Genomic DNA, 14,245 nt, shown 5'->3' on the forward strand with positions numbered 1-14,245 from the left:
TTTGAATTGAATAATCCTGTAGCTATGTTTGTACACAATAGTTGTTGGAACTGGTCTAAAATTAAGACTTTGTTCCCTAAGTCTTTATGTAATTTAATTGCTCAAATCAATTCTCTTACCCTTGTAGGGGGTAGGACTTTTTTCTTAATTTTTAAATATACTAGTAATGGAGTCTTCTCCATTAAATTTTCTTACAAATAGATTTTTTTCCTTGAGTAACCTCAGAATCAACATCATAATGTTTTTAATCTTATTTGCAGTTGGGCAAGTCCTACTTATGTTTTTTTTATAAAAAATAGTATATGGAAGACTCCTTACTAATGTTGAACCATACAAACATGATGTTAAGAGTTTAGTAGTATGTAGTTTTTTAGTTAATTTTAATCTTCTTTTCTTCTTCTTTAACTTCTTAAATTTCATTTTTTCTTCTAAATTTATTAGAATTCTAATTTTTACATTTTTTTTACCTTACTACTGTTTTGGATGAAAAATGCTGAAGTTTGGATATTGATTGCAGGTTATTCAGCGCCAAGGCACAGACCTATGTGTGCCAAGGCGCTACCCAAATGTGACAATGCACTCTCGGGTCATCTTGTGCCAAGGCGCAAGCTTGTGTGCACTAAGGCGCTTATCATAATTAGCTAATGAAGTTGCAGGACTTTCAGTGCCAAAGTGCAGACGTTTGTGCGTCAAGGCTCAAACTTACTGACGTGGACAATAATACATATTGTGGAATATAAAAGAGATTGGAGACACATTGTAAGAAGGAGGTAGGGTTTTTTCTTGTTTGTGAGAAAGAGCCAAGGAGCAACTCTTTGAGGGCAGGAAGACCGGACCTATACTTGAGTCTTTGGAAAGAAAGATTGGAGAAAGTTTCCAGACTCATTTTCTTCTTAAGAATACGGCTAAGGGGACCTCTCCTTCTTTTCTTGTGTTTTTCATTTCTATGATGGATTGCTAAACATTTTGTAGTTAGGGTTGATGGATCCCTTTGGGATTGTGATGTAATTAGATTCTTGACTCTAGTTTAAGTTTGTTTTGATGTTAGCTTGTAAATTTGTTTTTAATGCTTGGTATGAATTTGCTACTCATGCTTTGTTTTTATGAACCTTCTTGACATTGGAAAATGGAATGAGTGGTTGTGCTTCTTAATTTACTTGTCTCATCATTTAATTTTCTAGGAATAGAAATTATTGGGTGTGTGATCTTTTGGTTTCCTTGTACTCTAAAACCTTTGACTCATACATTTGGAATTAAGGAATTAATCTTTGTGTATAGGTTTAAGAGAATTTGTATACCAAGGAATTGAATATGAATTAATTTAGTGAAAACTTTTCTTAACATCTTAAGAAGAGCTTGAACTAGTAAAGGAGTTTAATTTATCACATGAACAATGGGTGAAGTCTAATTCTAACTATCTTATCATTGAATTTCTCATCTTATTTCATATTTCGTTGTTATTTACTTGCAAAGTAAATTAAATCAATTTATATTTTAGAGTCTCCTTCAATCCTAACTGCATTCAATTAGTTCAATTTAGTGAATCAATACGTGTTTACATCAATATCCGTGGGAAAGATACTTTACTTTCTTTATATTACTTGTACGATTGAGTGCACTTGTTGAGGTGTTGTCAAATGACTATAGGTGTAATGAAGATGTTGAGACTGTAATCCATGTCCTAAGGGACTGTTTGTTTGCTAAGCGGATATAGAACCAGTTGGTTTTCCTTGATAGTTGGTCCTTGTTCTTCAGTCAATGATTCATCAGCTGATTGATATTTAATTTGTCTAATTCTAACTTTCCTTTGTATCTTTATTGAAATTTTTTGTTTGAATTTGCTATTTAGAATTTGTGGAATAATAGGAATAGGGAAATTTTTCAAAACTATTTTCTTAATTGTGAGTCATTGTTGCATAAGATAAAATTTGAGCTTGATTTTCTTATTTTCTGTGGCAGGCTTGACCAAGAAGTAGAATTTGGATGTCTACAGGTTGAGAGGTTAATCAAATGACAATCACCTATGAACTTTCAATTCAAGTTAAATGTTGATGGAGCTACTTCCCAAGCTACAAGACTACAAGCTACAAAGGTCTAATCAGTGATAGTGATGACAGGCTCATTGCTAGTTTTCATAGCTCTTTGATTTTGTGTTCCTCTCTTGTTGCAGAACTTTGAAGAGTCTACTAAAAATAAAACTAGTCATGGCCAGAAAGATTTAACTTATTTGGATTAAATGCAACTATGAGGTGGCTATCTCCTCAATTGTTAACCATCAAAGTTGCATCATCCTTTTTTCTTTTGTTATTAGTGAAATTAGGAGTTTGTTGAGAGAGATTAAGTTCATTTGTTTTAGCTATGTCCTTAAAAAAACTAATTAGAGTGCATATTGGTTTATAAAACTTAGATCTGAGTGTAACTTGCCTTTTCTTTATTTTGACAAGACTCTTACTTTAAGATTAGACTCTCCAAGTATTTGGTTGGCTAGATGTATAATTTATGTGTTTGTTTGTTTTTGGACTTTTAAATCTTGATTAACAAAAAAAAAAATTATAAATAAAAGAAATGAGATCACTTATTCAAAATTTAAAGTTATATTTCAAAATAATTCTAAAAAAATGTAAAAATAATTTAAAATAAAAATAATAATAAAATGCTTAACCGTAACAAAAAAAAAAAAAAAAGAACTCACTTTCAAATTTAATAATGCAACCATCCAAATCCAAATTTTATTTGTAGCTTTGAATTTGAATTCTTTTTCTTTTGAATTCCAAAATTTTTAAAACATACATACTAATGTCGGTTGTTTAGGTAAAAGTCAAGATTGACACGTGACTGTGAGGGCTTGATTTGGTAAAAATATTTTCTTTAGTCGAATTAATTACCCGTGCTAGGTGGAATCCGAACAAATTTAGAAATAAATAAAATTTTTAACTTTTAAACAGAATTTTTTTAACTAGTATTTAAAGACATATAATGATCTAATATTTATTAAAAATCATAAATTTTAACTTTTAAACGTAATTTGTTAAAAATCACAAGATCTAATACATTAAAATCATAAATATTAAATTTATTGAATAAAAAATTATTATATATTAATTTCTAATTACGTATCTTTGTATATTTATTAAAATTTAATAAAAATTATTATATCCAAATCTCTGCTTGCCTCTCCGATAGTTGCGTTGCTTATTTGATAGATAAGGTTATAGAGAATAATTAGCAAGGTTATTCACTTGAACATACATGTATCTACTCGTAGATATGAAGTGATCTAATTCATACTACACTTTGGGCTTTCATAAATTTTACTATTTATCAGCACGATAAAATTAAAATAAAAATACAAATTTAGATATAATACAAATTTAAATTTAATAAAAATATTGTTTAAAATTTTAATAAAATAAAATAATATATTTATAATGACAAAATAATATAAATTTATAAAAAATAAAAATTTAGAATGTAAAATATAAGAGTTCTGATATTACAAAGTATGTATATCTTAGTATTTGAATTGATGTGGATATAATTATATTAAATACTCAAATAAAAAGTTCTAACTTGCTTATAGAGTATACATGTGATGTAGAAAAAAAATAAAAACTCATTAATTAGAATAAACTAAACTCACCTTTTCATAAAGTTTAACAAATTTTACTTAATATACTACTTACATATCTTTCATATTATACAAGACACAGCTAATATTTTATATAATTATATAAATTAAGGAAGACCAAATTCTTGCAAAAAAAAATTAGAGGTGTCAATTAAAAATTTGAGAGTGTAATTTACCCTATTAATTATGCATAATTAATAAAAAATAATTTATAATTAGTGATTATCTTAGACGGAATATTTTATATCATCCTCATGTTTTAATATGAAAATCTATAATAAAATATTTAAATTTATGTTAAAAATAAAGTTTAATTGATTTTATTTTTATTGTATACAAAGTATATTAATGTTTTTATATCTTATAAATTAAATTTTATATTAATAGAATATATTTTTATCAAAAATTAAATTAAAACAATAATTTATTTAATATTTTTAAGCAATATAAAGTATAAAAAAATATTTAATATCAAATGCACCGATTAAAAAAGCATAAATAAGCTAGACTGATTAGATTTTATCGAATTATATATCAAACATATATTTTTTAATAAATTCAATTATTATTGTTTTTCTTAACTATTTTGACTCTCGTATGTGGTGTCAACATTATTTTTTCCTCCGATCACAATTGATAGTTATACATAATTTGTAATGGTATTTTGTTAACCCATTTCTTAGTATGAGATTGAAACATATAAAATTAATATAATTTTTTATTAAAAACATTTTTATTGCATTAAAATTATGAAAGAATAATAAATATATATTTTTCATCCTAAATTTATTTAAATGTTTATATTTTTAATATGTCGTGAATAATATATATATATATATATATATATATATATATCTTTATAAGTATATAATTTTATAATTAGTATTTTAAAAATATATATAGACGTTAAAATAAAATTATCTAACAAAAGATTAATTAATTTTTAATTCATATGACTTTGTGGAAACTTTAGTTATTTTAATTCTTTTAATTTAAAGTTAGATTGAAAAATTCATTATTTATACAAAAAAAATATTAAACGGAAAAATATCCTTGGAGTAATTTAATTTTCACCATATATATAATAAAATAACTCAAGCTTAATTAAATATTTAAAAATTTATAAGAATAATATTGGAGTTAGTAAAACTTATAAGTATTATATTGTAATGATTTTTAAAAATATTTTTTTTAGATGTATGTACTTTTTATTATTTCATTTAAGTTTTTTTTAAAGTTTTGTAAGAATACAAGAAAAGCTAATACATTCACGTCAAGTTAACTTTACATATAAGAGCATCGATTTACTTGTGTTTTAATTTATTCATATGAGCAAAATTTATCTGATAGCAGATAACAATGTTGTAATTTCAGGATATACGATAATTAGTTTTTCAAAATAAAATAACAAATGTGATCAATATTTATTTGTAATTTTGGTGGTTATGTATGGTGACGAATTTCTTAATATGAAATAATATTTGCAGATTGAGTCACATTAATATAGATAATGTATTTTAATTTTAATTATTTATTTTCTTATTATTTTCTACAGTTTTAATAATATTATCTCTTGGATTATCTCCAGTACAAACATCTACTACTAAAAACAATGAAATGTGTAAAAAAAGAATATTAAATTTAATAGTTTTGATTCATAACTATTATTCTTAGTTTATTAAAAAAAATATTTATTTTTACTGTTATTAAATAGACACAGTTTTATTATCTTATTAGTGTGAGAGTGTTTATATAATATTTCTTATATTCTTTAAATTTATGGTATAGTTTTCCTACACATATATAAACTTTTGAAATTTTAAGTATTTAAACTCTAGTTGAATAATTAACTCTACTGCCAATGAAAAGTTTTATGATAGATCTTGAAGACGCGGAAGTCAACGTGGATGAACTTGCACGAAAAATAATCCCTAACAAACAATAGTTGTTGAAGATTTTGATCGAAGTCAACCTCGATCAAATGGTCGTGATTATTATATCATTTTTTCCACATTATGCTCGAAGATATAAGTGTATAAAATAAATTTAATTACTTTTTTTTCAGACTAATAAATATTATATCCCAAGTTGGAACAATTTCATTAAATAATTCATGTGTTTTAATGATTTTAATTAATTTAACCATTTTTTTAACTATACAGTATATTTAAACTTATAAATTAAGTAAAATAGCTGTAACTTTTTAAATAACTACTACTTTTATATATAATCTCTATTGTCTTATTTTATCTTAAATTTTTACCGAATTTATTTTTGTCTTTTATTTTTGTTTTGATTTTTTTATTACATCATCTTGCAAATGAAGTTAAATAAATATTTAACATAATTGTATATATAGAATTCAAATTTGAAACTATTAATTAAGTTAGAATGATTTTGTACTAGTTAACTTTTTCACTTAATAATTTTATGTACTTAAATTTAGTTAATTGCGTGAAAAAAATGCAAGTGTATATAAATTAAGTAACCTTATCGCAAATAAAATATTTTTAGTGAAAGTCAACGCGAACGAAGTGGACGAAGCAGTTCTCAATGGAAATGATGACTTGGTTGGAAAATATAATTATTAGATCATTTTTTTTTTCTAACTTATGCATCAAGGTCGAAGTGCACAGGATAAACCTAACTAATATATGTTTCAATTAGTTTATAAATTTATAACCTAAATATCGAATGTATAAGCCTAATCAAATATTTTTTTAATTAGTTTTATTCTTTAAATAATTAACTAATTTTATATTTTTCTTTTCTCTTATTTTTTTTACTACTTTCTTTTCTCTTATTATATCTTATATTTTAATTCCTTTTACTTTAATTTTTCTCGTACTTATTTTTTCTTTACTGTCAAAACATAACAATAATAGTATCAAATCACTCCTTAAAAAAATATAATAGACATGACTTAGAAGGTGCTTGCTATACTACTTGTAAATTTAAAAAGATATTTCGTAATTTTTTAAATTAACAGTTGTAATTTTTTTAATATTTTAAAAATAAAAAATATTAGTATTTTTTAATTTTATTATTTATTCATATAAAATCAATAATAGAAAAAAAAAATACTAAACCCTCTCACTTATATTGTAGATTTTACCAACATAAAAAATTACTTAATTTATAACTGTCGCAGTCAATACGTAAATTGCAACTCGGGCAATCATTTGTGTAGTTGAGAATAGTAAGGAAAGTCTTACGGATATTAGTAGCCTTGGAGTCAAATCTTAACTTGGTATGGTATGATGAGACTTTAGTTGATGTTTTTTTTTTTTTTTTTTTAACATAAGATTCTATTTAGATGATTTTATAAATAAGTTATTGTAAGAGAAGAAAATAATATAAAAAAAATGTTTTTCAGAAATTAAAAATAACTTAATTTTAAAATTTTTAAAAAGTGAAATAAGATTAATTTTTAAAATAGAAAAATATAAATTAATTTTAATTTATAAAACATTTATTTTCTATATATATATATATTTACAAAACTTATAGTAAGTTTATCTAAATAAAGTTTAATTCGAAAATTAGAAATAAGAGTAGCAGGTAAGAGGAATTCTATCCAGTCAAAGGTGCTGCTAATAAAAATTAGAATAATAATTATGCTGCTAATGAAAATTTTGGAGATGTGGTTGATAAATGATAATGGTCGAGATTGGTCAAATGAAATCGAGATGAGGACGTTGGAACGCATAATGAATTGATTTTGAGGGAAAGTAGAATTCAAAGGAGATAGATTTGAGATATCAAACAACAACAAAAAATATTCAAATTTGGTAACGAAAGGGGTCTAAACAATCAATGGGCGGCGCGTTACGGCCTTTTCTACTGGTGTTTACTATGATATTTGTAAATTTAAGAAGATATTACATGTTTTTATTAATTAATAATTATAATTTGTTTAATATTTTAAAATTAAAAAATATTTAATTTTTTCAAATAAAATATTAATTTTACTGTTTATCCATAAAATGTTTTCTTCATTTAAAAGACACGAGTGAAAATTACCTTTTTACTTTACTTTTGCTGGATGTACCTTATGATGTTCATAATTGCATTACTATGTTTTTGCATCAATCTAATTGAGTTTTGGTTTGTTGGGCATGTGCAAGGGGCTAATCTTGCGGCATACTCAGGAATCATGAGCTGTTAAACATTCAAATTTGTATTTTATTTGTCTTGACTGTTGAATGTGTTTTACAATATGGAGGTTCTTTTAAGTATGATTGCATCCTCTGTACTTGACTTCGGAGGCTTCTCAAGTTGTCTCCTTTTAATGAATAAATATACTTCTCTACTTTCCAAAAAAAATGGTATTTCTCAGATTCCATCTTTAGAGTGTAGACTATGACTAACTAACGAGAACATCTACGCACCAACATTTTTTCTTATGTACGCGTATAGCAAGTTAAAGCAATTATTTTAATGTGAATTTATTGTTTTAATAAAGCAAGCATATGTGTATTTAATTTTTTTTTAAATGGATATATTTATTATTTATTTTTAATAAATTAATTTTATAATATTTTGATAAACTAAAAAATTGCACCTTTCGGTGTTATCTTCAAAATGACAACTTCAATTTAGAAACTCCTTGCACGTATTAATCAGTGTAAGTTGACGTACAAAATATAATATGCTTGGTGATTGATGTTATTCTTTGGAGTATTTATATTTAGGAAGATAAGAACTGAATAAAATAAACATGTAATGTATAATGAGATGTGAGGGAAAATAAAATATATGTATCAACATCGTTTAACTATTTAACAATCACAAGTTGTATTTAACGAGAGCCAAACAACTTTGCATTGCGCTTGTTTATTACTATAAAAAGCACATGGTAGTAGCGGCAAAATAAACCATGTCCAATGCATAAGTCATAAGTATCCTTTCTATTTTCATTTTCATTTCCATTTCCATTTCCCAATTAAGCTACCATGATGATTTCTGAGTTCCTCACACTGGTTCTCATTTCGATACTCTCTATTTTCCTTCTCCAATTTCTTTTCTTTGGGAGAAAAAATAAATCAAAACCCAAATTGAAGTACCCTCCAAGCCCACCAGCAATACCAATAATTGGACATCTCCATCTCCTTAAACCCGTTATCCATCAAGCTTTCCGAGACATCTCTGTCCGATATGGCCCTCTTATAAGCCTTCGACTTGGTTCTGTTCGATTCGTGATTGCAAGCACCCCAGAACTTGCCAAAGAGTTTCTCAAAACCCACGAACTCACATTTTCTTCACGAAAAATGAGTATGGTCATCAACATGGTTACCTACGATAATGCTACGTTTGCTTTCGCTCCTTATGACACTTACTGGAAATTCATGAAAAAGCTAAGCACCACTGAGCTATTGGGTAACCGAACCATGGCACAGTTTCTACCTATTCGAACTCGAGAACTCCACGAATTCATTCAAATTCTTGCGTTAAAATCGAAGGCCAATGAGAGCGTTAATCTCACCGATGCATTGTTGAGGCTTTCAAACAACGTAATATCGCAAATGATGTTGAGTATTAAGAGCTCGGGAACAGACGGTGAAGCAGAACAAGCACGGGCTTTGGTTCGTGAGGTCACACAAATTTTCGGGGAATTTAATGTGTCGGATTTCATTGGGTTCTTTAAAAACATGGACTTGCAAGGTTTCGAGAAGAGGGCAACGGACATACATAGGAGGTACGATGCTTTGTTGGAGAAGGTCATCTCTGATCGTGAGGAATCAAGAAAGAAAGCAAAAGATACGAATGGAGAGGAAAGTGAAGAGAAATTGAAGGATTTTCTTGACATTTTGCTTGATGTTGCTGAGGAGAAAGATTGTGAGGTCAAGTTGACTAGGAACCATATTAAATCATTGATCTTGGTACGTAATTAAGTTCTCCCCGTGACGTTTTATAACATTAACTGATAGCTTTAGAAATTGACATATTGTCACCTTTAAACGGACAATAATTTTGATAGGAATTTTTTTAATATTCTTTTTAACAAATTTTTAGTTAAAATTTAATAATTCTTTTTCATTCTTATTTAATAAGATTTATTTTTAATTTCACGAATTTAAATGGATCTCAACCAATATCAAAAATGAATTTCAAAAATAAGTTTGAAAGTATACTAATAATATTTATTTTTAAGACTTGATTTAAATATAGTACTATAAGTCTTTTCAATGTTATTCTTGAATTAAAATAAAGAGTTCATTCTAGTAACTAATAAATTGATCTTTCATACCAACTATAATGTTTTGACTATCAACATTAAATTTCAATATTGATAAAAAAATAATATTAAAAATACTTATTATACTGTACAAATTTTTAGAAATGTTACTAATATTTTTTTATTCTTTAATACACTTATTGTACGTAGTTTATTTTTTAAAATTAAACTTATTTTTTTAAAAATAAAAATAATCAATGTATGAGACAAATACTTGGGTAAAAAATTGATCAATTATAAAAATGTTGCATAAAAATGTTTCTAGCATTTTTTATATGATTTTTTGTCCTTTTATTTAACATATACAACTCTTGTATTATAGGTGTATTTTAAAATTTAAATAAATTTTTAAAATATTAAAAATTAATTTTAATTTTTTATTAATATTCATAATTAATTCAAATAAGCAAGTAAAAAAATACAAGTAATTTGGATTTAGAGAAAAAAAATTGTATAAAATATGAAAATTTGTTTTAAGAATATAAGAAATTAATATTTGATAAAAAAAAGTTTAAATTAAATTGAAAATTAATTAAATCTATTTTTTTTTGTATAAAATGTTAAAGGAAAGAAGACGAGAATACAATCTTAAGATAAAAGCTAATATTTTAAAATATAAATGTTAATGTTAGAAGAAAATTTTAAAAAATTTAAAAAATTTTAAAATATAAAATTAAGTAATAAATATTCATAAAATCATGCATGACATAAGGAAAAAGAAGCAACAAAAAACATATATTTAAATTTAAAAATAAATACTCAAGTTTATAATATGAAATATACCATCATCGTTTTTAGAATTTAATGAAAATGGATTGATTATGTTAAAAAAAATGTACTATATTTAATCATAAATTATCGCTTAATAAAAATTTTATTAACTTTTGTGATAAATATATCTCCTTGATGAAATTAAAACACTTTTATCTCTTCAAAGCTTTGTTTCTTTTTTATATAAAGAGTATCAGATTCATAATAAAAAAATTAACAAAACACTTTTTTTTTTCGTTAAAAGGGATAAAGCAGACAAAAAGTTAACTCCATATCCTGTTTCAATATAATTGATCTTATTATACTTGCTTAAAGGTGAATAATTATCTTCTAACACTTAATCTACTTTATACGATTTCTAGGATTACTTTACCGCAGCTACGGACACAACGGCCATCACAGTGGAATGGACAATAGCAGAATTGTTCAACCATCCAAAGGCGCTAAAAAAAGCTCAAGAAGAAATAGATAGAGTCATTGGGAACAAAAGATTAGTGTGCGAAGAAGACATTCCAAACCTTCCTTACATCCATGCAATCATAAAAGAAATAATGAGGCTTCACCCTCCATTACCAATGATTATGAGAAAAGGAACTAAAGATTGTGTGGTTAATGGGAACATGATTCCAAAAGGTACAATTGTTTGCATAAATATGTGGGCCATGGGAAGGGACCCAAAGATTTGGGAAAATCCATTACAGTTTAAGCCAGAGAGGTTTGTAGAAGGTGAAGGGAGTCTTATAGATATCAAAGGGCAACACTTTGAGTTGTTGCCATTTGGTAGTGGAAGGAGAGGTTGCCCTGGCATGCCTTTGGCCATGAGGGAATTACCCACTATCATTGGAGCTATTATTCAATGCTTTGAGTGGAAGATGCTTGATTCCCAAGGTCAAATATTAGACCAGGGCAAAAATACAATCAACATGGATGAACGACCAGGATTATCTGCTCCTAGGGCTAATGATCTTATTGGTATTCCAGTTGCACGATTAAATCCCACTCCTTTTCTTCAACTGTAGTATCAATGCTATACATGTCATTTCCATTCGGTATTCCATCTGTGTTTTGGATATGAAACTTGCATTGTAAAATGCGATGACGAGTATTCTGCCCATAATAAAGTAATGCAATTTGACGGTATTCCACAACTTGAGTATTTGAATGTATTCAGATATCAATTTTCTTTTGGGTATTTTATTTAATACAGATGGAGTTTGGATAAAATATTAAGCAATGATTTTTACCTGATAAGGATAAGTGACTATAATTTTATTTTAGCTACAATGGTTAATCATTTTATATAATTTTTTGGTCAACTATAACTTTGTTAAACTTTTCAATATCAGAGCAAATTTTTTATTTAATCCTCTAACACTTCGTGTGCAATCATACACGTCTTTTAAAGTTTTTAGTCATGATCAAACTATTATTCTAAAGATTCATGTAGCTATCATTTTAGATCTTTACGGATTTTTTTTTTTGGTCAAATTAATCTTTAAAAAAATTTGCTTATAGCCAAATTAATTCTTAAAATTTTTTTGGTCATTATTTTAATTCTTTATTTTATTATATCTTTGAAGAATAAATTTAAAGTTTAAATAATTTTTTACCTCTAATATATTTTGTGATAAATAATTGTAAAGTTCTTTTTTATTAAAATTTAATCTTTAAAATATTAGAATTTAATATTTGTCATTAACATTTCTTTTGTTAAGTGTTGAAATGGCTGATAAAAAAATTAAAACTCTTACATTACTACCTCATTTAATTTTTTAAATATTTCATACTTAATAATATTTTTTGTCCTTATTAATATATCATGTATTGAGGAAATTCTTATAACTTTTTTTTAAAATTTAGTTCTTAAAATATTGAGAAATTAAAATTTAATTTTTACTATCAATTTTCTTCAATAAACATCCAGCAAATTAGAAAGTATCTTCAAACATATAATTTAATACAAAAGAGATAAAAAAAAAAAAGAGAAGAACTAACACAATAAAAAAAATTGGATTTTGTCAAAAAAAAAAACACACGAGTACAAATTATTATTTATAATAATAATATAATAATTTATATTAAAAAATAATTATTTCCTAAATGTTAAATAGTTAAATAAAAAATTATTATCTTTAATTAAAGAAGTATAATCTTTAATTTACACTAACATATATTTATTCACATCTTTTCATTTTTATAATTTATATAATACTTTATTTTTTAATTATTATTTTTAACGGTAAGATCATGTGTTGTTTAGTTCAAACAACTACAACGAGAACTTTGGTGATCGAAAATGAGATAAGCAGGAGCTAGCTCCACTCATCAACTACTCCGCTCATCAACTCCGTCATTTCATAATTCTTCGATTCATGTTATATACCCGTCACCGTAACTCTTCATCGTCATGGTCAAATTAAGTTGTAAGAAGAGCCTTCAACCATAAAAAAATACTAACTCGATCTGTGGCCATGAATGTGCCATTGAAAGCCATAATGTGCATAGCACTTATATTCCATGCAACGACAGGAACAACTTCAACTCGAATCCTGGATGAGGTAGAGACACCAACAACATCGCCAGAAGAACCCGACACAGCGGAATCCCCAATTTCAACCACTGTCCCTCCGCTGGTGGCAGCATCCCCAGCAGCAGAAGTGAAAGGCGTTGACCAACATAAAACGCTGACGTTTTACATGCACGACATGGTGGGTGGGTCGAACCCCTCAGCGAGAGCAGTGACAGGAGTGGTGACAAATCCAGCTCTGAACGCACAAGTTGCGTTTGCGAAGCCAAACGGTGCGAACCTTCCAATAAACAACGGCGTTCCACAGAACAACAACAACGACGGGATTCTGAACAACAATAACCTCCCATTCCTCACCGGACTGGCGGGTACGAGTGGGAACGTCTTCAACAACAACGGGAACAACTTACTGAACGGAGGAATGGGTTTCCCGGTGACAAACACGAATCAACTTCCAGAAGGAATGACCCTTGAGAAGTTGATGTTTGGGACAATGACTGTGTTTGATGATGAGTTAACGGAAGGTCATGAATTGGGTTCTTCTTTGCTTGGGAAGGCACAGGGCTTTTATGTAGCCAGCTCTGTTGATGGAACCTCTCAGGTTTTGGCTTTCACCTCCAAGTTTGAAGAGAATGGTTATGTTGATAGTCTTTGTTTCTTTGGTGTTCACAGAACCCAAGTTTCTGAATCCCAACTTGCCATCATTGGGGGCACTGGCAAGTTTGTTAATGCCAATGGCTTTGCTGTTATTAAGGTCTTTCCGGTTACAGGTCAGCAACAGAATGCTGATGGAGTCCAGACTCTCATGCAGCTCACTGCCTATCTTGCATATTAGGGTGTTTTGTATTTAGAACTACGACAGATTAAGTATTTGTTTGTTCTTATGAATCTCGCTCTATAAGCATGTTTTACTTTTTGGGGTGATGTTATATCTGAATCTCACTGTGCCAAAAGTCGAAGTTTATTGCTTTGTTTTGGATAATATTCAAACTTGTATCCTTTGAGTATTCATTACTTATTTTTGCTTTTAAATATCCAGCTAGATCTAGTTACCCTTTTTATTTGCATCATATTTGAGCAT

The 14,245-nt window shown here is 27.0% G+C and overlaps 2 protein-coding genes across 2 annotated transcripts; both read left to right on the plus strand.

Moving 5' to 3' along the window:
- Positions 1 to 8,586: 8,586 nt before the first annotated feature.
- LOC113859174 (licodione synthase-like) lies at positions 8,587 to 11,656 on the plus strand. Its single transcript, XM_027491990.1, has 2 exons — positions 8,587 to 9,510; positions 11,000 to 11,656. Exons 1-2 carry the CDS (start codon positions 8,587 to 8,589, stop codon positions 11,654 to 11,656), a joined length of 1,581 nt encoding a protein of 526 aa, XP_027347791.1.
- Positions 11,657 to 13,108: 1,452 nt separating this feature from the next.
- LOC113859779 (dirigent protein 25-like) lies at positions 13,109 to 13,999 on the plus strand. The gene has a single exon (XM_027492469.1). It carries the CDS (start codon positions 13,109 to 13,111, stop codon positions 13,997 to 13,999), a length of 891 nt encoding a protein of 296 aa, XP_027348270.1.
- Positions 14,000 to 14,245: the final 246 nt, after the last annotated feature.

Source organism: Abrus precatorius, unplaced genomic scaffold (assembly GCF_003935025.1).
Source record: "Abrus precatorius isolate BTA unplaced genomic scaffold, Abrus_2018 Scaffold2, whole genome shotgun sequence".
NCBI lineage: Eukaryota > Viridiplantae > Streptophyta > Magnoliopsida > Fabales > Fabaceae > Abrus > Abrus precatorius.

What these genes read in the sequence shown, in the direction of transcription:
- LOC113859174 (XM_027491990.1), top strand. Translation starts at nt 8,587, where the DNA reads ATGATTTCTGAGTTCCTCACACTGGTTCTCATTTCGATACTCTCTATT. An exon ending in ATATTAAATCATTGATCTTG is followed by an intron (nt 9,511 to 10,999) that starts GTACGTAATTAA and finishes TACGATTTCTAG; the next exon opens with GATTACTTTACCGCAGCTAC.
- LOC113859779 (XM_027492469.1), top strand. Translation starts at nt 13,109, where the DNA reads ATGAATGTGCCATTGAAAGCCATAATGTGCATAGCACTTATATTCCAT.